Source organism: Balaenoptera ricei, chromosome 15, assembly GCF_028023285.1.
Source record: "Balaenoptera ricei isolate mBalRic1 chromosome 15, mBalRic1.hap2, whole genome shotgun sequence".
In the NCBI taxonomy this organism is placed as follows: domain Eukaryota; kingdom Metazoa; phylum Chordata; class Mammalia; order Artiodactyla; family Balaenopteridae; genus Balaenoptera; species Balaenoptera ricei.
In genome coordinates, this window is record NC_082653.1 from 15,722,646 (window position 1) to 15,745,840 (window position 23,195).

General features: G+C 43.3%; 1 protein-coding gene across 2 annotated transcripts; it reads right to left on the reverse strand.

Moving 5' to 3' along the window:
* Nucleotides 1–332: 332 nt before the first annotated feature.
* On the reverse strand, nt 333–20,954 carry YWHAB (tyrosine 3-monooxygenase/tryptophan 5-monooxygenase activation protein beta). Of its 2 annotated transcripts, none has more exons than XM_059896521.1 (6): nt 20,800–20,954; nt 7,061–7,363; nt 4,726–4,849; nt 3,719–3,882; nt 2,595–2,690; nt 333–2,296 (listed from the first exon to the last, which is right to left on the reverse strand). In XM_059896521.1, the coding sequence occupies exons 2-6, from the start codon at nt 7,358–7,360 to the stop codon at nt 2,240–2,242; spliced, it is 741 nt and encodes a 246-aa protein (XP_059752504.1). In that variant the 5' UTR covers nt 7,361–7,363; nt 20,800–20,954; the 3' UTR covers nt 333–2,239. The 2 variants fall into 2 exon arrangements, with proteins under 2 accessions (XP_059752504.1, XP_059752502.1); XM_059896519.1 differs by having other exon boundaries at nt 20,758–20,954.
* Nucleotides 20,955–23,195: the final 2,241 nt, after the last annotated feature.

Genomic DNA, 23,195 nt, shown 5'->3' on the forward strand with positions numbered 1-23,195 from the left:
CTACCATCTCTCAGTGGCTTGGTTACATCTCAAGAGTTTTTTAAAAAAGAGGACGTGGTGGTGGTGCTGTGTGAGTGGGATGCAAAGTTAGCAGTCCATATCAAGTCTTAGAAGCCACAGAGAGGACCCAACACCTGGATGGTTTGTTGCGGAAGGTGGACAGGCTCTGTGTTAATTCATGGCAATTTCTTCCCAGGCCCTCGACTTCTGGTTCTAAAGGATGAAATGAAGCTGCTCCCTCCTTTTAAAGAGTAGAGCCCTAAATAAGTGTGATGAGAACAGTTAGCTAGTTCTGGTGGTGATACAGGTGGCGCCACACATCAATGCACAGGCCAACTGATAAAATTTTTTATTTCACTTTTGAGTTTTTACACTTTTCCTGATTATTCCGTGTAAGGTGGAAACTAGAACTGTTTAAAAGACATACACAAATCGAGTACATCAATAACCGGGGTTTTTTCTTTTTTGCTATACTATTTTCACAACCACAGGTGTGCTTGCTAGGCAATATAACCATCACAGAAGCAAACGTGAGGCAGAATACTGGTGAGGAAAAACAAAGCAAGAGAGAGCTACCAGATATACAGACAGGCTCGTTCCACATTCACTACTGCGTTTTCAAGCGCCAAGTATTAACTGCACATTTTTGTTCAGCTAGAAAGGAGGGATTTTTTTTTTTCTTTTTTTTCCTTTTGGTTTGTTTGAAATCAGTGCATGAATGTTTCTCATTTCAGCAGATGGACAAACAGATGGACACTACGGCTATGGGGAATGTTCAGGGGAGAGGGGGGGATACTGTGAGACTGGTAGGCCTGGCTATTCCCAACTCTCCCCATCGCAGTGTTCATGCAACTTCCCTGCATTACAGGGTCTTGTTGAAACGTGTCTGTGAACTTGACAGGATGGGTACACTTGGAAGAGCTGGTGACAGGTGCTAACAAGCATCATCAGGGCTGGCTGCAATATAAGGAGAAACCATGGATATTTAAAAATACTTTTTTGAGTCAGATCTTGGTGTGACCGAAGAGCAACCACCGTTGTGAGAACTGGAAGAAGACAGAGCTGAGATGCGGGAAGCTCTTTTCAACTCTCTGAAGCAAGGCCGGCTCACCGAAGTGCTCCTCAACATCCCTCACCCCCTCCAGGTCCCCTGTCCCTGCTCATCTAGTACTAAACCATGAGCAAAAGGCAAAGAGAAAGAGAATGCACAAAGAAAACAATGTAAGGAAGCTGAAGGACAGAAATTGAGAGAGAGAAGAGAAAACCAAAGTCAATAGTCAAAAAGGACAGTGGGAAAGAATGTTTAGATTTCAAAATTTTAAAGCCCCGAGCTAGGAAGAACCCAAAGACTGAGTACTTACTCCTCAAGTGAAAGGCAATCTCTGCAGAACATTATTCTTAAAGGTGTTACCCAGGAAACAGATAAGGCCATTCATAAGATACACGGCTTTTTTTTTTCCTTCTTGAGCTCGCAGTTACAGGGAAAACAGATCCCACTATGGAAGCACAAGTTGCCAATCAGTAACATGCTGCTGTAGGAAAGGGGCTGGAATCACGTGTGGTCTGTGAGCACTGGACCTCTGCATGGTGTCATAAGCCAGTTATCTGCCACCAAGAATGTTAATTTCTGGCTTCGACTATCCTCAGAGGAAGACACTGTGGCCATCCGCAGTCATGAACCTTTGAGTGGCAACAGCCCCAACGGGTCAAGTGTCTACAAGCCCTGAACAGAACAGGCAGAATCACTGTGAATTACCATGAAACTCGAATGCCAAACTAGAGGTGTCTCATTCCAAGTCCCAGTGTCACAATATAATCTCTATAACTTTCTGTACAACTTTACAATGGAACCGTATTTCAGTGACTGTTTTGAATTGAATTAAACTTTCCAAAAAGTTACACATAATTCAGGTCTATTTTGTTTTCTACCAGTAAGAGTTCTGCTAAATTACAAAACCCCATAATCACAGTGTTCAGTTTTTTTAAAAAAATTAAACACACAGTAATCCTGTCAATGTTCTTCAAAATCAAAACTTCAGAATGCCGTGGCATTTATGTGACCAATCTGAGTTTTAGATACAAATACCAGCTGCTTATCCCATGGACCATTTTTGCTAGGCTGAGGCTGTGAAAAACTGAAAGTCGACGTACGATTCTTTTTTTTTTTTTTTTATCGCACAAAGGGATATACGTGGAGGGTACAGAGTGACACTGAAGAGATCACGAAGCACGACAGACATTAGTTCTCTCCCTCCCCAGCATCTCCTTCGTCTCCCTGGTTTTCAGACGTCCACAGCTGCAAAAGAAAAACAGAGCTATAAACAAAGTAGGGCTACTAAAAGCTTCCTCAGGGAGGTGGCCCAGTGTGTGTCATCTCATCTCATTTAACTGTTTAAAATTCTTCCTATATTACTGCAGACAGTGATGGCAAAGGTCAGAACTTCAGTAGGCATTTATAACCAATTTAAAAACTTAACTACACTTACAGGGTACAAATCCCCTCTTGAGTCTTAGGCAAGAGTGAATTACGAGGTAGAGGAATCGGAATAAGCTATAAGCCCTCCAGAAGCACTCATGGAATCAGAAGTACTTACAGTGAGATTGTCCCTAAGCAACTGCATGATCAGGGTGCTGTCTTTGTAAGACTCTTCATTCAGTGTGTCCAATTCAGCAATCGCTTCATCAAATGCCTAAAACAAAGAGCCTTCAGCAAAGAAGTCACAGGTTCCTTGGAACTAGTTTAGCCCAATATTTTTCTGCTAACAAGTGACTATCACTTCTCTTTCTGTACGGTACTTTGGGGGAACCTAGGTCATTGTTACCTTGTTTGCTAGTTATGTCAGCAAACACATGATGCTAGTTTATCAAGCGTCAACCAAAAATGACAAAAATTCCTAGATATGACCTTTACCTATTAAGTCAACAGGTATTACTGTTAACCCAGCACACTCATTCTAAGCAAACTCACATGATTTTTCAATTACCAAAGACGTTTCTAGTAATCCACCCTTTTTCTTCAAGCTGAAACTCAAAAGGTCTGGATACAAGGGATAAACGGAGAACAGAAGTTCACACCACTAAATCTGATTCAATTAAGCGATGGAACTTTGAGCATTCATTTCACACAGTTTTACCAACTAAAAATTTTTAAAAGAGTGTGCATATTGAAAGACTACAAAAATATGTAGAAAAGGCAGCTGGGTTACCAAAAGAAGACAGGAGGTAATTCAGTTAACAAAGAAAACAAGATCTGATTTCCTTCCTTTACAAGCCATAACCTCCAGTCTTGGTACAAGGCTGACAATGCACAATACAGTGGAGGCCTACAGTCCAAAGCGTGACAAAAACAGCAAACTACCTTCTCCCTGGATTGTCCACAACCACCCCCAGCCCCAAAAGAGTAATCAAACAACACAAACAAAAATCAGCAGAAGGCACTGAGAAGTCAAGAGTAATAGGTGTGTATTTATTCCATAAAAGATATATACTCCTACCCCCGGAAAAATCTTCACAGAAGTCCAAGACAATGAGTTATGTTCAGGTAATTAAAAAATGGTACCAAAGAGCACAAGCAGTTTTACTATGATCAGAAACCACAGAGGGCACAACAATGTAAAACAACTATACCCCAATAAAAAATAAATAAATTTAAATTAAAAAAAAAAAAACTCTGCCAAAAAAAAAAAAAAAAAGAGAAACCACAGAGGGTCTTTCTCACCGTTTTTGCCAGGCTGCAAGCCTTTTCAGGAGAGTTTAGAATCTCATAGTAAAAGACGGAGAAATTAAGTGCCAGGCCCAGTCGAATTGGGTGTGTAGGCTGCATTTCTTTCTTACTAATTTCAAATGCTTCCTGGTAAGCCTGCTGGGAGTTTGACACAGTGGCTATAAGAAAGATAAAAAATATGAAAGGTTGGGTCTTTCACAGATTGCATCATATGCTGGATCCACTATCAAATTATTTTACCAAACTGGGCTGGAGCACATGCGCTATCAAACGAGGGTCAGTGTCTCTACCATTCGATTAACAATCCTTTGTTAAATGTGTACTCTAATCCAAGTACCATATTAAATGCTTTGAGGAAAAACAAAGACCATGATGACAAAGTCTACAAAAGCAGTTAGGAAATACAGAAATAACCCTGAACAAGATAGAACATGGAAAACAATGAGCTCTGATGGAAAAATCATGGACTTCAGAGTCAGACTCAAAGCTGGAATCCCCAACTCTTATTCATTAAGTGTGTGGTTTGGACTAAGTGAAAACCTCTGTGAGCCTTGGTTTCCTTATCAGAAAAAAAGGACAGACTCCCACCTACACTCCTAGCGTTGTGTGAGGGATAAATGAGACACACAGGAGGCGCTTAATAAAGCATAGCTATAATTGTCACCATTACACTAATGCACGTATATGACAAAAGAAATGCATCTCTATTTACTATGGTGGTTTCGTTCTACCAAACATTTTAAAGTTTCACCTCTAAAAGAGAGCTACCAAATAATCCTTAAAATAAAGATCTCTTTAAATGCGCTACTGCACCACACTTTTAATGCCCTCCATACTTGCCCCTTAGATACATTTGTCAACCCCCATGACCCTGTTTAACACTGGTCAGCACAATGCTGTGGTCCTTTAAATTCTGACTACAAACAAAGCAAAAACTTAAAATTATTATGAAGACTGGCTCCATTATTGGTCAAACTTCTTAAAAAAAAAAAGTTACTTACTTTGTTTATTTTCTCCAGATGCCACCTCAGAAAGATATCTAAAATAATCGCCTTTCATTTTCAAGTAGAACACCTTACTTTCTGGTTGTGTAGCATTGGGAATAAGGTATTTGTCCAACAGCTCCTAAAAAGTGATTCACATTCTGTTAAGAATCTGGAAATATTACTTACAAGATGTTAAAACTATGTTTGAGATTCAAGATACACACTACCACTTCTAAATAATTTTTTTGGAAGATTGAAAAAAATCGTAATTTTCATCCAAAGGTTTTAAATAGTTTTTAGCCCAGGTCATAACAGATGCCAGTATTTGTCTATTAAAAATCACTTTGACCGTCCATAAGGGGTTGATTAAAGTATAGCCATACAATGGAATGCTACATAGGCATTAAAAATGACGATGCAGAACTACTGTGATAACGTGGAAAGGTTCGCCAAAAGAAGTCTGGGGTGGGGTGGGGGGGAAGCAGATAATAAAAACCATGTGACTCCTATTTTAATATTAAAATAGATATGTGTACATGCACGGAAATACCTAAGGGAAGAGTCTGGAAGAATATTTATCAAGATGTTAATAATGGTTCTCTAGGTGGTAGAATTAGAAGTGATTTTTTATTTTCTTATTTATCCTCTTCTGCCCTGTGCTTTTTTTTTTTTTTTTTTTTTAAACATGAACTTGTATTAATTCTGTAATTAGAGAAAAAAAAAAAAAAACTTTCCATTTTGGGAGAAAAAAACGTGATAATAGGGCAAATCTGCCAAGAACTAAGTTTCGAATTGATCGGACCTGGGTAGAAATCCCTCCTCTGCTGCTTACTATCTGTATGACCCTGGACAAATGACCTAATCGCCCTGAGCCTCAGTTTCCTCAGCTACACACAGGGAAGCGTAATAGCCACCTCCCAGCGTACTTATGAGGATAAATGAGCCAATGTTCACAAAGTGCTTAACACGCTGCCTGGCACGCAGTAAGCACTCCAAAAGTAGCTAATACTATTATTAATAATAAATTCCTTTAAACATTTATGCTTACAACAAAAGCAGTTCTGAAGGAGTCCAAGCTTCGTATACAGAGCAATATTTTCGAAGAGTTGTTTTAGAATGTGGCATCCTGAAAAACTGGTTAAGAGGCAGTAAGTACCATGCTTTTCTTCACATTCTTTCAGATGCTCATAAAAGCTGGTCTACAGTTCAGGAATTAGGGAACTTTCTTGCCTTTGGAATGCATGCCATACTTCATCTGAATACCAGATGTACCTAACATTCAGGAATTAGTGCACCGTTAACAAACCCCCAAATTACCAACAGGCAACAAATTTAGCCATGACACTCGTACACCACGACTCTAACAAAAAGAGCAGCTCAATGCAAAAGCTTAGTTGTAAGGGGATTTAATCAATCAAAGTGAGAAGATGCAGGGGGCAGCAGTCGTTTTAATATTCCTTGCAGACAGACAGGGTGTAACTCCTTATGGGTTAGGGATGAGGAGTACTGCCTGGAGGCTGACCAGCTTTGTACTGGTTTTCAAAAGAAAGGTGTCAAGGGCAGTAACTCGGGCGAGGCAGCCAGCAGGGGAGGAGGTAGATCCACAAGTGTGAATTCCTTTTCCCTTCAAAGCAGCCCTCACCGTTCATTTTTACCTGATTTCACCTGGAAGAAAAAGAAAGTTCCCAGTGGGCTCAGGATGTGAGGGAAAGACAATATGATCATGATTTGCTCTAGGATATGCGCCCCTCCCATCCAACCCCAGATGGTGGCTCGAGGGAAAGCAGTTAGGAATCAGTCGTCTGACTAAGGCTTATATAAAACACCAGAGAGGAGAATCCCCAAACCACTTCTGATTTGCCTTCGGAATGCAGGCCCGAACTGATGGACGCGGCTACCTTTCAGACAAAAACTGGACTCTACGCTGTGCAGGGACTGGGGAGAGGCTAAAAGGCAGGCCGGCTTTCTGCTCCTCTCTCCCCTACTGGAGATGGCACTGCCATCACACTAATACAGAGAATAGCCTCTCTGTGGCTGCATCTATCAAAAATCCTGCCTCTCTGGCCTCAACTTCTAAAGAAAAGATGGAGGGATGCTGACCAAATGTACCTGTTTTTCAGAGGTCTTTGGAAAGGAGAGGAAAATACTCCATAAGAGACGAGCAACCTCTGATCAGGTAAGAGGTAAGAAAAAATTCACATCATGTGCTTAAAACTTAGCTGCAGATGGTTTGCAGCTTCCCAGTATATTCAGACACTTTTCTCTCACGAGCTGTTTGAGAGTTCGCATTCGTACATGAAATGAATACTATTAGAAATCGTTGTTTAGAACAGGGACACTGGCCGCTTACCAGAACATCGTTGCAGATGTCCTGCAGCTCTGCCTCGATCTTCTCACGATACTCTTTGCCCATCTGCTGCTTCTTCTCGTTCCGCTCTGTTTTCTGTTCGATGCTGGAGATGACACGCCAGGAAGAACGGCGGGCACCGACCACATTCTTGTAGGCAACAGACAGCAGGTTTCTCTCCTCGTTGGAGAGCTCGTGCCCCTGCTCCGTGACTGCCTTCATGGCCGCAGCCATGTCATCGTAGCGCTCTGCCTGCTCGGCGAGTTTGGCTTTCTGTACCAGCTCACTTTTATCCATGGTCATTCCCTAGAACAAGAGCAAGAGCAAGAGAGAGAGAAAGCGAATGTCAGGCTTCAGGGCCCAGGAAATGCACGCGTGAATCTTCTTCCAACCCATCTGGAAGGAAATATACCTAAATGGGAAGCATCTACTTCCAAATGCCCTCAGTAATATCGAGCATGAGCGCCTGCAGGGTTAGGTTCTTTGCTATGGTCTTTTTTACTATTTTGGTCCATTTTCCCAACAGTCCTACAGGGCAGATATGTTCACAACAATCCCGCCCCCCTCTATGAGGTGAAGAAATGGAGGTTCAGAGGAGGCAAGTGGTGTGCCCAGGGCTAGGAGGTGGTAGAGAGCCAGAACTCAAACTCAAGTCTCTATCTCTCGAGTTGTTTTCTTCCACTTTCCTAATCTGCCTCCTCAATGCACAGAGACGGCTTAATTCTTTAGAAGCTTATATTAAATATATGTCCTTTTCTTCTTTCAAGAATTATCTGGTTTTGCTGTTTTCCCCCACAGTATGTGGAAAAACACCTGAAGTGGGACGACTGTTTCAATCAATCTTAAAGCAAAAGATATGACTTTCAGTGTTATATTTGGCAGTGCCCATGAAGCAACAGGTACCTAAAAAATAGGAGCCATTTTTATCACATCTTCTGCAATGCACTAACTTTGTTACAAGGAGACACTGTCCACGAGAGCACAGACTTGAGGCAGGCAGATTTGGCTCTACCTAGCACCAACTCTGCTACTTACAAGTGGCATGACCTTGGTCAAATCACTCAGCCTCCGAGAGCTTCCGTTTCCTAACTGGAGAATAAGAATATTCCCAACTAACTCTCCAGCGGCCGCTGTGAGGCACGAATGACCTCATCTATGTGAAGGCACTGTGAAAAGTCTAGACATTATATACAAATATCAAGCACTAACTCTGTACGTGGTACAGGCTGCAAGAGATATGCGTATATTCACCAAGATGCACAGCAACAGAAATGCAAACCATAATTGAGTTTGCATAAAAGTTTTCCCGAAATAGACAAAAATCTTAGTGATTTCAGTTTATCATTTCATCAAACCCTCTATACACCAATCAGTGAATACCTCTTCAATAATTCACCTCACCTTAGTCAATTCCCCACTATAATAATCACCATTAATAGAGTGCAATAATTTTTGGATAACACGTAGCTAAAAAATTATTTATTAACCAATAAGAGTTAGTTTTATGTACTGTTGGTTTAAATTTCAATTGTATATCCACCTGTGCCACACTGTAAAAATACACTAATATCTTAAGGTTTAAAAAGATAAAATACTACTTTAAAGAGTGGTAAGAATATCAATATTTTTAAAACAAATTCTTTCATCACTTTATACATTGCATCACAATTTAAGACTGTGGCTTCACCTCAAAAGTCATTTCTGTATTTTCAAGGGAGAAATTCTACAGACAGGACCCTACCACAAAAAAAAGTTTTATTAGATGGAGGACAATTTTAAGATACACTCTAAATCTAGACAATTCAGAAAGAGTTGGTTCTCTAGTTCAAAACTGTGAGTTTTCTTCCCACAACTTATTATCTAAATCATATTCAGAGCTGTGTCCTATGTAAGGCTCGCTGATTCTAACCTTACACTCTGAAGCAGATCTCACCTTGATCCGTCTGACTTCACCCACATCACCAGAATGAGACTACAACAGAGGTAATAATCCATCCGCTCTCCTACATTTCCCAGCAACCCTTCTGCACTTCGGAGGGGTCATACAGTTAGTTCTGTCCAATGAAACATAAGCATAAATGACGCTACTTCCAGGTGCTGAAACTGCAAAAAACCACGCGAGGCTCTCTTCTCTCACGGCAGCCATGTGATCTAGATGGTGCTGTCACAAAACAGCAGTTTCTGCAGCCTGAGTTCCTAAGTGACCATGCAGTACAGAGACCCCTGCAAGCCCACACTGGACGTGCAACGTGAAGCCACTGAGATGTGGGGGCTGCTTGTTACCAACACACAACACAACCTAGTCCTACTCTAATACAAAGTCCATCGCAAATACACTATTCATCCTCTTAAAATTATATACTTCCTCCGTACGTCTAACTTTCTCAATCGTAACGTTTTTCTGATCAGGATACTATCTCCATCTTTAAACAACCCTACTTTATGGTCCCTAAAAGTGAGAGGCAGAGGGAAGCCAACTTTCAACGAACTTCAGAAGTTTTCCAGTTTGCAGACTAATTCAGAGTTAGAAGTCACCTAGTGGCCCACTCCAAAGTACAGAAACAGCACCTGTGCAACTCTACCCAGGAAAGATTCCAATTAATAAAAGTCCTGGTCAAAGCCAATTCAAAGCTAAGCTATCCCATGCAGTATTACAAAAGAGTAATAGAGAAATGCAATTAGCACCGCCTAAGGGATGCCATGAAACTCTTTGGCTCTACCAGACCCCTTAACTAAGGTCCCCTCAACCCCCGACTTCTCCTCTTCCCAAACATTAAAAGTTAAATCATCTCTCTCCCAAGAATCCTGACGACTCCTTGGGACCTCCCAAATGTACACGCCCTATTTCTCAAAATAAAATGTGGCCTTTCTCGTTTGGGGCCAACTATTTCAGGCTTCTTTGGGATCACTACAAGAGCTCTTGGAGACTGAGAACCATGATGATATGGTAAAACTGAATGCGTGTCTTAAAGAATGTAGTCATCTATTTAAAAATTTTTAAACACACACACCCCCCCCAACAACTTACAACAAACAAAATCCATAGCTAAATGTCCTGATGCCTACTGCTTACATAACTTTTGACTTATATAACATGGATTTTGAAGCAGCTAGACCAATTTCAACAGGAAATGGGTTACACAACACCCAGCGGTTTGGAGGAAGGCAGCAGACAAGGGAGAAACGAAAGTGTTCCTATTTCTACATCCCTAATAAACCTCCCACCCATCATCTTTCCCTAGTCCCACTGCTTTCAGCCTCTCATTACCTTTAACCTTCACATCTGCTATCAGAACCATTTTAAAGTTCTGATCAAGTCACGTCCTGCTCAAAATCCTTTACAGTTCCCTACTACTGACAGGAGAGTCAGATTTCCTCCCCTGTTAGTGAAGGTTTTCCAAGCTATCTCCCCAGGCTTCTCCCAAAACATGCCTTCTGCACAGCAGGTGCTTCTGTCAAAATGGTTTTCTTACACATGCTTCTCTGTCTCTGCGTCTGTGCTCACCAAGCCATCCCTCTGCCTGGAATGTCCTTTCCCGTTTATTCTGCATATAAAATTCTTCAGAGCATGGCTCAGATGGCATCCCCTCTATGAAACCTTTCTTAGGCCGCTTAACCTAAGCTGTCTAATCAGACAGCCACTGGCCGCATGTTAAAACGGAAACGTCTTGGATATACGGAGTTAATTTTTTTTGTCGGGGGGCCCCACACTGCGCAGCTTGCGGGATTCTAGCTCCCCAAACAGGGATCGAACCTGGGCCACGGCAGTGAAAGCGCCGCGTCCCAACCACTGGACCGCCAGGGAAATCCCTGGAGTTAAAATTTTTTAAATTACGAAAATTGATTCCATCCTTCTTCCCCGTTTTTAAAATGCAGTTACCAGATAATTTTAAATTACGTGGGACTCACATCCTGTGTCTATTGGACAGCACTGCTCTAACCTGAAAATATTCTCACAGAGCACTGCATCTATACTTAACGTCTCAGCACATTTCTTCAGCACTACAATTATGTCTATATCACGTATGCCCCTTCCCACACCATCAACTCCTTTAGGGCACACCCCCTGCAGCACCTCGCACAGAATCGGCATGAACAAATTTTCGCTGAATGAGCGAGCAGACCCTAAAGCTGCAAATTTGGTAGAGTTCTGTCTCTTCTCAAATAATTCAAAGCACCTATTCTTCACAAGCACATTACGTCCTCATTACATCTGAACCTCACTCCATGTACCTCTGCACCTGATTTCAAAATTACCCTTAGTCATACCCAGACTCTTACTCAGCAACTTTGGATGACTCTCTTTTGGCTACTCCACCCAATCTAAACTCTTATCTGGCTTGCGAAGTCCTTCATAATTTGGCTCCTCTGTACCTATTAGGCTTTCTCATCCACTGTTCTCCAACATGTACCTTTCTTGCAGGCTGGACATCACCGAATACCCTTAGTCGTCATGCTTAAACCTGTCTGAAATTACTTCAGCAGTTCCCTTCATCTAGAAAGCCCCCCGTTTACTCCCTGCCTATGTAAACTCTATCCATCCATCTAGGGCTAGAAAGCCTTCCTTGAATATTCCAGCCCCCACTGATCTACCCTGCCCACGAATCCAAACACACTCGTAGCCTCTTACACAGTCCAGGCTTCTCTAGGCCTCCATTCTATATGTTCTATGGTCCAAGTAATGAGTGGTGTACCATTTACAAACAGTGTTACATGTGTATGTCCTCAAAGGAAAGCTTCACATTTGTTTCTCATCTAATGCCTAAAACTTTGCCAAGTACAAAACTAATACTCAAATAAATATCTGTGAATTTTTTCAGCAGGTCATTACTGGGAGGCTACCTGTATGTGGTGTGGCAAGAGGCCTGTGTGTAAACGCGGAGGCTGCCACTACACAGCCGTGTGAGCTCGGTCGGTCTCAGCCTTCCAACCTCTGAACTGGAGGCAACAGCAGCTACCTCAGGAGAGGTGCTCTGAAGATGAGGTGCAGCGAATCAAAGGATAATAAATGTGGAAATCTTTTTAAAAAGGTGCATAGTGCACAACAAATTGGAAGTGCTGTTATTCCTCTCACAGTACCTACACATCACTGTTTTAGCCCATAAATGTGAGCTTGGAATTAAAAAAAAAAAAAAAAAAGAAGACAACCCATGAGAAGGAAAAACAAGTCTAATTAATCTTGTACAGGAAGCGAATATGTTACGATGTAACATTCCTGATGAGACTCGACCCCTCAACATCCTGAAAAATAGACACACCTGTTAACTGTAACACTTTCTTTTATAAATTTATTTATTTGTTTTTGGCTGCATTGGGTCTTTGTTGCTGCGTGCATGCAGGCTTTCTCTAGTTGCAGCAAGCGGGGGCTACTCTTCGCTGCTGTGCGCAGGCTTCTCATTGCGGTGGCTTCTGTTGTTGCGGAGCACGGGCTCTAGGCGCGCGGGCTTCAGCAGTTGTGGCTCTCATGCTCTAGGCACGCAGGCTCAGAAGTTGTGTCGCACAGGCTTAGCTGCTCCACGGCGTGTGGGATCTTCTCGGACCAGGGCTCGAACCTGTGTCCCCCTGCATTGGCAGGCAGATTCTTAACCATGGCGCCAGCAGGGAAGTCCCAACTGTAACACTTTCATTCATTAGTTCCTGATTTCATTAAGAGGCGCCAAGTAGTGATGGTTTATAATCAGGGCCTACTTTTCTCCTGAGACTTTTGAACTGAGGACCCACCAAGAAAAACACTGGCAAGAGAGCCTTCATTTGCTCCTAAAAAGCCTTAAAAGGCTACAGTCTCCTAATCAGGCTTGGCACTAACAGCACAGAGTCAAGATACCAGAGGGGACAAATGTATGAGAGGCCACAAGAGGTCTAACCCTGCAGTGGACCAAGAGATTTCCCAGATCAGGAAGATGCTGACATGCTCTCAAGCACGGGTGTCCATCTCTCTGTCACTGCAGGCGGCACTTCAGAGGACTGGGGAGCATTTGCTGATTAAACCAGCAACTGCTTAGTGGAGAATGGGAAACCGTCTAGATATCCAACAGGGGAGTGGCTGAAAAGACACAGCTGGCAAAGATTACATGGCCATCAAAAGAAGGGATTTAATGTCTTAGAAAGATCTGTTACAGAGGTATGGGGTGGCGGGAGCTGCACAACAGTCTTCCATTTTTGTAAAATATCCCCTAAAGAATGTTATGAGGAGTAATTCTAAAGGTGCCCATAAAATAACAGGATAAATAAATGAAACCCTAAATCAGACAGTGAATGCTAAAACAAAAATATATATGAACCAACCTAGCCCCTCTATCTCAACTCGTTGCCTAAGGGATATTTTTCTAGCCCAGGGCAGAATCCTGAGAGGTCATTTCCCACTGGCCAGAAGGAGACAGCCAAGAATAAGAAGGGACAAAAATTAAAATAAAAATGACTATCCATTGCTAATCCATATAAAAAAAAAAAAGGCACTGCAAAGGACCTTATGAAATGTGGCCTTGAGAAGTATTAACTTTCAGCTACGTTTTGTTTTCAAGGAAAAGAACATGCTCAATTCTAAAATACTGAGCTTTAATTGAGTTTAATAATTTGCTAGAAATTTAAAACAAGGATTCCATTACCAGGTGTCAGGATTACTGAAGCTCCAACATGAAACCCGTATGAGTGGGACCTGTTTTTAGGAAAGCCCTACATACAAAAAATCTGGGCTTCTAAAGAGAAATTAGGTAATTTTTAAAATAATGTCTCCGAATCTCAGTTTCCTCAAATGTTAAAAGGAAACATTAATAGCTATCAAATAAGATGATATACATAAAACGCCTAGACAGCACTGGTCAAAGTAAAGGCTTAGGGCTTCCCTGGTGGCGCAGTGGTTGAGAATCTGCCTGCCAATACAGGGGACGCGGGTTCGAGCCCTGGTCTGGGAGGATCCCACATGCCGCGGAGCGGCTGGGCCCGTGAGCCACAACTACTGAGCTTGCGCGTCTGGAGCCTGTGCTCCGCAACAGGAGAGGCCGCGATAGTGACAGGCCCGCGCACCACGATGAAGAGTGGCCCCCACTTGCCGCAACTGGAGAAAGTCCTCACACAGAAACGAAGACCCAACACAGCCATAAATAAATAAAATTTAAAAAAAAAAAAAAAAAGTAAAGGCTTAATAAATAGGCATATATTCTCACTCTTAAGCTACATCACAAAAATACAATGTATATAATTTAATGTGTGTTGAAATAACTGCAAATGAAAAAACTACCAGTATTTCCAAGAACTCTCTTTTGGAGTTCAGAATAGCACAGTCCTCCCCTGAGAGAGCTGAAACTCTCAGGGTAGGAACACGAGAAGGGAGGGCAGACATATTTAAGGATTCTAAAGCTTCCCCTTGAAGAAGCAACCAGGTAGAATTCAAAGGAGGAGGTTTCGTTTCAAAGGGGCTGGGCCCTGACTGGTTTTATGGGTGGGAGGGGTTCTGTGTAGGACAGGAAAGGGGGCTCCAGGGAGGGACAAGAAATACAGGTGTATGAATCAAGTGCAAGTATGTTTTTCTAGATGAAAAAGAAATCACAGGCCAAAGTAGATGAGGAACTGAGAAGAGTTAAGAATCTGGAGAGAGGAAACTGACAGGAGCACCTTAAAAATCTAGGCTAAGGGTGGGAGGGAGGGAGACGCAAGAGGGAAGAGATATGGGAACATATGTATATGTATAACTGATTCACTTTGTTATAAAGCAGGAACTAACACACCATTGTAAAGCAATTATACTCCAATAAAGATGTTAAAAAAAAAAAATCTAGGCTAAAAAGTTCCACGGGGTAAGGAACTGACAGTCAATTCTGAAGAGCATTCACTGCCGGACCACCCCAGACACAGCACCCACAGCACCGTCAAGTCAAAGTTACAGTCCTGGAGTCACTCTGCTGGAGGAAAAGCAGATGCCAGACTACCGTGGGAGGGACTGAGAGAGCCAGTGGGACCAGGTGTTTAGTGGGCGTTACCAAGAAAAAATGAAGCACTCCTGGCTCTTAAAGAATTTTAATACCCAGTGAAAAACACCCGCTCTAAAAATGGGTCTGTGTGCCATTCTACACACAAAATTCAGAGTCCTTTAATAAATTTCATTCTATTCACATGCTTGCAGGCTCTTTGTTAGAAAATGAAACACAGCATGTCTAAAATACAAAGGCAATAGCTCTGATATCCAGCCAACACTGAATTGTGGAGGGAAACATCACTTCTACTTCAAAATCCCTCCCTTCTTTCATATCAGTTGTTGAATATCATTGTTAATTATGTCCAATTAGCCAGAATTAAACCTGAAACAATGGAGGTGTTAAGTGATATATGCCCAAGGTCATACAATGTGAATCAATAGCAGACATGACAATAAATTGACCTCTTGGCTTGAAGTGATCAATGGAACAGAATAAAAAATTAAAATACGCTAATTCTGATTCATAATCTAATTGGTCAACCTTGTGAATAGGTTCAAAGGCTTTGGGCCCACCAACATAATGGAACCCAGTCCAATTTACCAGTACTACACACCAACTCCATAGATTACCTGACCTCTTGTAAGTCTCAGTTTTCTCATGCATAAAATAGGCAAATCTACCTAAGAGGGTTCTTGTAAGGAGTAAAATAGATCATGATGCAAAACATTTAGCACAGTCTCTGCACACTGTAAGCACTAAAATGGCAGCTACAGTATATTCCGCACAGAAGTCTACAAGCGGTCAGCCAGTGAGGGGACACTTACTACACACCTCATTTCTTTTCAATCCAGATGGCTTTCCCTAAGACTTTTAAAAGGAAGGCACATGTTAACTTACATATGCTTATTTCTAAAGTAGCACTGATCAGAATTCAGTGTAAATGTCTTTGTTGGCTCCCACATTGGATTGTGAGCTTAAGGTAGGAACCCAAACTTCTATCTTTGGGCACCCAACATGTAGCACAATGCCTGCCACACTGAATGTGAAACTACCTGATCAATGGATGCAGTTTTTTAAAGTGAACAAGGCTGCTATTTCCTATGTGGACAGAGGTAAGCAGACCACTTCTGACCTATAAAACACAGACTATATTTAAACTCTGTCTTAGACTACTCTTCGAAAAAAGCCATCTCAGCTCCAGTCAGGAGACAACACTATGCTCTCTGACCAATCGTTTCTCAGGTACCCATTGTTATATTTATAGGTTCAAACTGAGTTTCAAAAAGCCCTTGAACTCCTCTATTCAAAAGTCCAACCAATTAGTTATACAAAAAGCCACACCAGCTTCTTGGTTTAGTAAATAACAACAAAATACCCATCATTTATGGTCTGCCTAAATGTGCAAAAAGTTAGGGGTTTATATCAACTCCTTTAATCTTAAGTATCCTAAGGGGTAGATGTCACTGTCCCAATAACCTGCTACACAGGTATATTTGGTACACGCTCTTTCCTCTATGCAGCACCGCCTCCGAAAGATCAATATGATTCTTAATGATTACTTAAGGAAAAGAGAGAATGACACTTTTTTGAAGAACCACACAAAGTTATTACAGTGAGGTTTGAGAACTGGACTTAATTTATCTAGCTTTAAAAATCAAAATAAAAATTAGTTTAAAACAGCATATGTCAAAAAAACTCATCAGGCTGTCAAACAAGCTTTAAGGTGAGCTTTGTGGGCAAACAATAACAATGGCCGGGGCTCATATCAACTTTATTGTCTCCTCCAATCTCTGCTCTGGTCAAGGCCATTCAGAAATAACTTTTATTGTTGGGTCTCTTAGGGAAAACAATGAAATAAACTAACCAGTACAGGAAAAAACTTACACAATAGAGGGCTGGCCAGATTATTTTAAAGTCACCTTACTAACCTACAGTCTGCTGGAAATGCCTTGATCTCAAGGCCATCAATCAATTTCATCTCATTGTAAGTATCAGAAACATAATTATGCTTATCTTAGAAGATCTTTTAGCAGAGAAAGCGGAAAGATGATTCGCTTTTAGCATACACATGACAGAACAGAAAGTACTTTCATCCATTTTTCCTAAGTTAAGTAGTCCCTTTAGAAAAATTCCCTCAGAATCCAGCTCTGTTACTTTCTCCATAATGACACAGAGAAGACTAGGATCTATTCATGTAGAGACCAAGATGGTTTTAAAGCTTAAAAATTGCTATTATACAACTAATTTCTTGCCTCCTAGCTAGTGTGAATTGTGGTCACCTGTCCTTAGAAAAATGTAGGAACCTAGGAACTTAAATTCCCTTTACAAGTAAATTTTAGTTCATTTTCTATGGTACCCTCATTTAAGGAAAACTGCTTAGTTTGATGCCACTGAAAGAGCAGACAGCATAATAGGACATTTTAATTTAGAATTCTTTCTCTACCTACGTAGATATAGATACTTGGTCTTGACCAAATTCTATTAGAACCTAGGATTGGATAAATCAGTGTGCAACAAAGTAGCTGATGAATTTTCTCCCTAATATGAAGCAAATACTAGAAAAACTGGGTTTTTCACAAGCTTGCTTCCTAATGCACACCAGCAGTATCTTCCCTGTATGCCAGAATAAATATACTACCCACCCCCAGAAACTACATTATTATCTATTTCCAAAAATAGCTAAGATTCCTGTCCAAACACATTTACTTGAATAAGATACGGGGAAAGAAAAATTAACTACTAGATGGTATTCACATGAAAGATATACATGTGTTGTTCTACCACAAGTAGAAATCTATCATTAGAGCCAGACTGCCTGGGTTTGATTCCTGGCTCCAGTACTTACCCAGTGCTGTGTGTGTGTATGCCCCCAGGAAAATTATTTAACTTCTCTGTGCCTCAGTTTCCTCAACTGTAAAATGGGGCTAGCAGTACTTACCTATCATTGGCTGTTATGAAGGCTCAGTTAATATGTGTAAAGTGCTTAGAACAAAGCTTGGCACATACAAATGGTAGCTATTATTATTACAGCTTGATGCTACCTCATCAGTTGATGAATAAATCATATGGAAGGACTTTATATGTGCTTATACTCTATAGCATATATACATATGTCTTATGTATATATATGTATATTCAGGAATGCAGTCAACCAACATTTATTAAACATCTGGTATATCTCACACCCTTATTTTAATTATTGAGTTTGTCACAATAATACATCAAAGACTATTACCATTTGCATTGATCAGATGAGAAAATGGGCTCAGAAAGCAGTACTGAAGATGCTCTACACAAAACTGTTCCAGAATAATGTATTGTTTTTTTTTTTTTTTTAATTTTATTTATTTATTTATTTATGGCTGTGTTGGGTCTTCGTTTCTGTGTGAGGGTTTTCTCTAGTTGCGGCAAGTGGGGGCCACTCTTCATCGCGGTGCGCGGGCCTCTCACTATCACGGCCTCTCTTGTTGCGGAGCACAGGCTCCAGACGCACAGGCTCAGCAATTGTGGCTCACGGGCCTAGTCGCTCCGCGGCATGTGGGATCTTCCCAGACCAGGGCTCGAACCCGTGTCCCCTGCATTGGCAGGCAGATTCTCAACCACTGCGCCACCAGGGAAGCCCCTAATGTATTGTTTTTTGAAAGCAACATGTATACAAAGTAGAATGCAACCAAGGGGGAAAAAAGCCCTTAACAGTGAACTCTGTGATTAAAACACAAAACTGAAAGCTTATATTTAACAATTTACAGTCTGTAAAAAGGTCTCTTGACAACTCTGGAGACAGAGAAACCAGGAACCAGAGATTAAGCAGCACACTGAAGACCACATTGCTAGAAAATGCTGCAGGCAAGAGCGGAATCAAATTTATCTGACTCCAAGTCCAGTGCTCTTTCTGCTTCTATATCCACAGCCAAATGGGTAAAATGCACTTTTTGCAGTGGCCCAAACCTCTGCAGACTCTGCCTCCAGAACTAGCATTAGGGGAATGTGCTCAGCCTGGTTTTGTGGAGGCTGCTTCCCTGATCCACAGAGCTCCGGTTCTAAAATGGCTCCAACGTAACACAAGCACGGCATGATGGGAAATGTACAGAAGATTACAGGGTAGGAGCCGTACTCCAGGGGCTGACAGGCCGTAAATATTTGCTACTGATGAAAGAGGAGATTCAACCTGGAAACCAAGTGTGTGGTCTAGGTCAGATCATCTCATTTCTCATAAGGACTTCATCTGTAACATGGGTGAATGGTTTCTCATCTCACTGAAAGGAGAGGCTTGGGAAATAATTCAGCAGTTGCTACTGGATTATTAGCCTTCCACTGTGAAGATCACCTGTAAAATTCTAACTTGGGTCCAATAAAAACTGACAGGTTTTACCCTCACCGTGTGTGCTAAGGACACAGATCCTAGAAAAACGAGGGTTCCGGCAACTGATATATTCCTAAATAAGAAATGGGGTGTCCTAGAAACAGTCAAGAAGGAAATGACCGAGAATCATTAACACATATTAACACATATAAATTTCTAACATGAAAAGGCAAAAAGCTGAGTACCCATGTGCCTAGTTCTATAAACTGCATATGTGTGTGGTTTCATACGAACAATTGAGACAGAGTGAGAAATGCAGACAATTTTTCATATTCTCCCAAGTGCTTCATCTTTCTGTTTTGGCTCCTGTGGCCGCCTGATTTTATATGTTCATAACAACATCTTGCCAAATTCTGTCTCTCACACAGGGCAAGTAAAATCAGAACCTGATGCTATCTAGCCTTACCAAAGGGAAAAACAGTGACGGCAAGGACAAGAGACAGGAATTTTTACAGAAAGGTTGGCGAATTGTCTTACCAATACTGCCACTTTTGAAAACCCCATTACATGTGAGTTCTCCATTTGCAATAGACAAAGATCTACTCATCTTGTGCAGAAAAGAGGCCTAATCACTCCCACCCGTTCGCCACCACCAGGGAGGCCACCAGGAAAATTTCAGTGCTAAAAACGTGCTAACACACAGTATGGGGGAATTTGGGGCGAGGACACAAAAGACTCTGGCATTAAATGAACGTAAATACCGTGGGAAAATATTCCGATTCTCAGCTTCCGACATTTTTTTTCCTGGGGATCCCGCCTGACTCAGTAACCAGTTCCAACAAATGCATTTTCTTGATTCAAACCTCAACCCTGTGCCTCCCAGGTAATCTCGGGTCCTGCCAGGCTCCCAAATCAGCGAACGATGATGAAATGGCTTTACTGCAAAGTGGGAGGGGGTTTTCCCTCTGCTCTCTCCCAAGGTTAAACCCCTTACCCATCCAGCGGGAGTCGAGCAGGGGCATTGGGGATCAAGAGCTCGCCCGCATTTGGTTACATTTTCATTTGCGGAAACCGGAAAGCGAGGAGCAGGGGTGACAGGGCTGAAAGGGTCGGTTCTGGCCGCTCAAGGCGCAGGGAGGGGTCGCGCGGGGATCGAAGTTGGGTAGTGAGGGAGGGTCGGGGGTCCGCGGCCCGATGTCCCTTCCGGCCCGGTACGGCGCCGTACCCCGCCCGCCGGGCAGGGACGCAGGCGGCGAGGGCGGCCCGGGCCTCTCCCAGAACGAAGGGCCCGGCCCCGGAAACAGGGAGGGGCCGCGGCGAGGCTGAGCCCGCGTCGCAAGCGGCCGCACGGGGCCGAGGAGGCCGCGCGCCGCCGCCCCGAGGGCCCACCCGCGGGGTCGCCCTCGTCGCCACCGCCACCGGTGGTGGGGGAGCTTTGGGCTCGGGCCCCCGGGGGCCCCAGGCGGACCCCGCGCCGCACTCACTGTGGGAGGACTGCAGGGGGGCAAAGACGCTTGCGAGCGGACCTCCGGGCGCAGTGACCGCTTCCTTCCAAGCCCACTCCTCCGGCGGCGGCTGCAGTGACGGCAGCGACAGCAGCTACCCCGGCTCCGGAATCGGCGGCGGCGGCGGCGGCGGCGGCGGTGGCGGCGGCGGTGGCGGCGGCGGCTCCACTTCCGCTCCGGTCACCACTTCCGCTCTGGCCCGAGCCCCGCCCCTGCGCCGCCTCCTCATTGGGCGAGCGGGGCACGGGGTTGCCCCGGCCGCCCGAGAGGGGCGCCGACTGAGGGAGGAGGGAGAGTTGAGAGCTGGGATGCTGCGGCCGGTGGAGGGCGGGGGTCAGGGCCGGGAGCAAGGAGGAGGCGGGCGTAGGGGGACGGAAATGGGGGCGGGGAGAGGAAAGAGAAGGTGGAAGGAGCGGAGGCGGAGCTGAGGGGGAATCTAGAAAGGGGACGTGTGGGAACCAGGGAGACTGGGCGAGGTTGGGGTTCGGCGGGCCTGAGGCTTAGGCTTGGAACTCGCCCGCGTCAGGCCCAGAGTCTCCGAGGTCATCGGTTCCCACCCCACCCAAAAAGCAATCGTCAAGAGGTCGGAGGCTGAAGTCAGTCCTCTTTTGCTGTGTGCTTTGGGAATGCTGGATTTAGGGAAGGACAGATATTGCTCATCCCTAAATTTTCGCTTAGTCCTCCCTTCAGTCCTTCAAGGTACTGATCATTTCCTCCTTTTGTGGACTGAGGAGGCCAGGAATTGGACCGGCGAAGGCCTTTTCCTGGAAGCCAGTGTGTGTGATCTCTTAATTGAATACCCCTCCCCAAAATCTTAGAGGAAGCTTAAGGAAAGGAACCAGGTCTCCACGGGCCCCCCACTCCTGTGACTGCTCTTCCCAAGGCAGTTTTTCAAAATGCCTCACCTCTACTCCTTCCCTTTCATTCATTCTTTTCAGCAGATATTTATTAAGCAGGCTTTATGTTTAGTGCTGGAGACACAAGACAGACAGGGCCCTGCTGTCTTGGAGTTTGCAGCCTGGTAGGAGATAAAACAAAGTAAATGGCCTTTGTCAATTCTCCTTTACCTTTACTTAGCTTATTGATCAACTTCTAACACATCACCCCACCCTCAGTCCTGCTCCCATCAACTGCCAAAGTGATCTTTGAAAAACCCCATTCTGATTGTGTCCTTTTCTTGCTTAAATCCTTTGGTGATTACTCAGACCTAGAAGACAATTGATAAGCTCCTTGAGTGCGACAATCGAGGTTCTCCAGAAGCTGCCCTTATCCTTCAGCTTCTCTCCCTGCTAGTTCTTCCCCAACACAAACCCCCAGTTCAACTGGATGATTCCTTATCCTCCCAATATGCCAGCTTTCAGTCTTTCTAAACCTTTTGTGTTAGTTGCCAACATTTTTTAAAGACAGAGATTTCTTTGTGAACAGAAATCTGCCGTCTCTGCCTTGTCTGGCAACACTGTGTCCACATTTCTGCGTGGCAGTTGGCTGAAACCAAGGAATGGCTGCCTGCTCTAGATCAGGTCTGGACTTGTCAGAGTGCCAGGGTCCCCTCCCCACCCCACCCCCCAGGCTGCTTTCTTCATTTACATTGTCTGTCATATAGGCATCTGTGCCAGTGACCCCTTACTACACCACCTTTTAACTCGAGCAAGATTGAGAGTGTTGCGTAATGTAAACAGCATGGATTTGACATCAAAACCATAGGATTTGGACCCTGGAAAAGTTTCCCAAGTGCAAAAACTTCCCCATGGGAATCCATCTTTGGCAAACCAAAGATCCGTAATCCAGAGACTGCTCAGGTCGAAGTAAACCTTAATATAATATGACCTTAGGCCCCCATCTAATAAATACCCTAGAGGGTCGGAGGGCTCATGATAATCACACCACAAATGACAACAGTGCATTGAGGGAACAGAATTGCCCTTTGCCAGGCATCCCTGGGTGCCCGCTAACGGTTGCACAGATTAGCTGCTTTCACCACCTCTGCATTCTAGGCCAGGGGTCGGCAAACCACAGCTATTAACTAACAGAGACACAAAGAGATATTAAAATACAATGTGGCATATGCAGCCATAGGAATATATATGGCCAGGGTATTATGGGAGTCTGAGGGAAGGGCACCTAACCCATCTTGAGAGTATGGTGGGAGAGCAGGAAAGACTTCCTTGAAGAGGTGATACTGGAGCCTTAGATTCCATAATGAATATTTTTTAATTAATAGGCTTTATTTTTTGAGAGCGGTTTTAGGTTTACAGAAAAATTAACCAGATAGTACAGAGAGTTCCCATATACCCAGTTTCTCCCCACCCACAATGTCCCCTATTATTAACATCTTACATCAGTGTGGTACCTTAGTTACAATTGATGAACCAATATTGATACATTTTAAACTAAAGTCCATAGTTTCCATTAGGGTT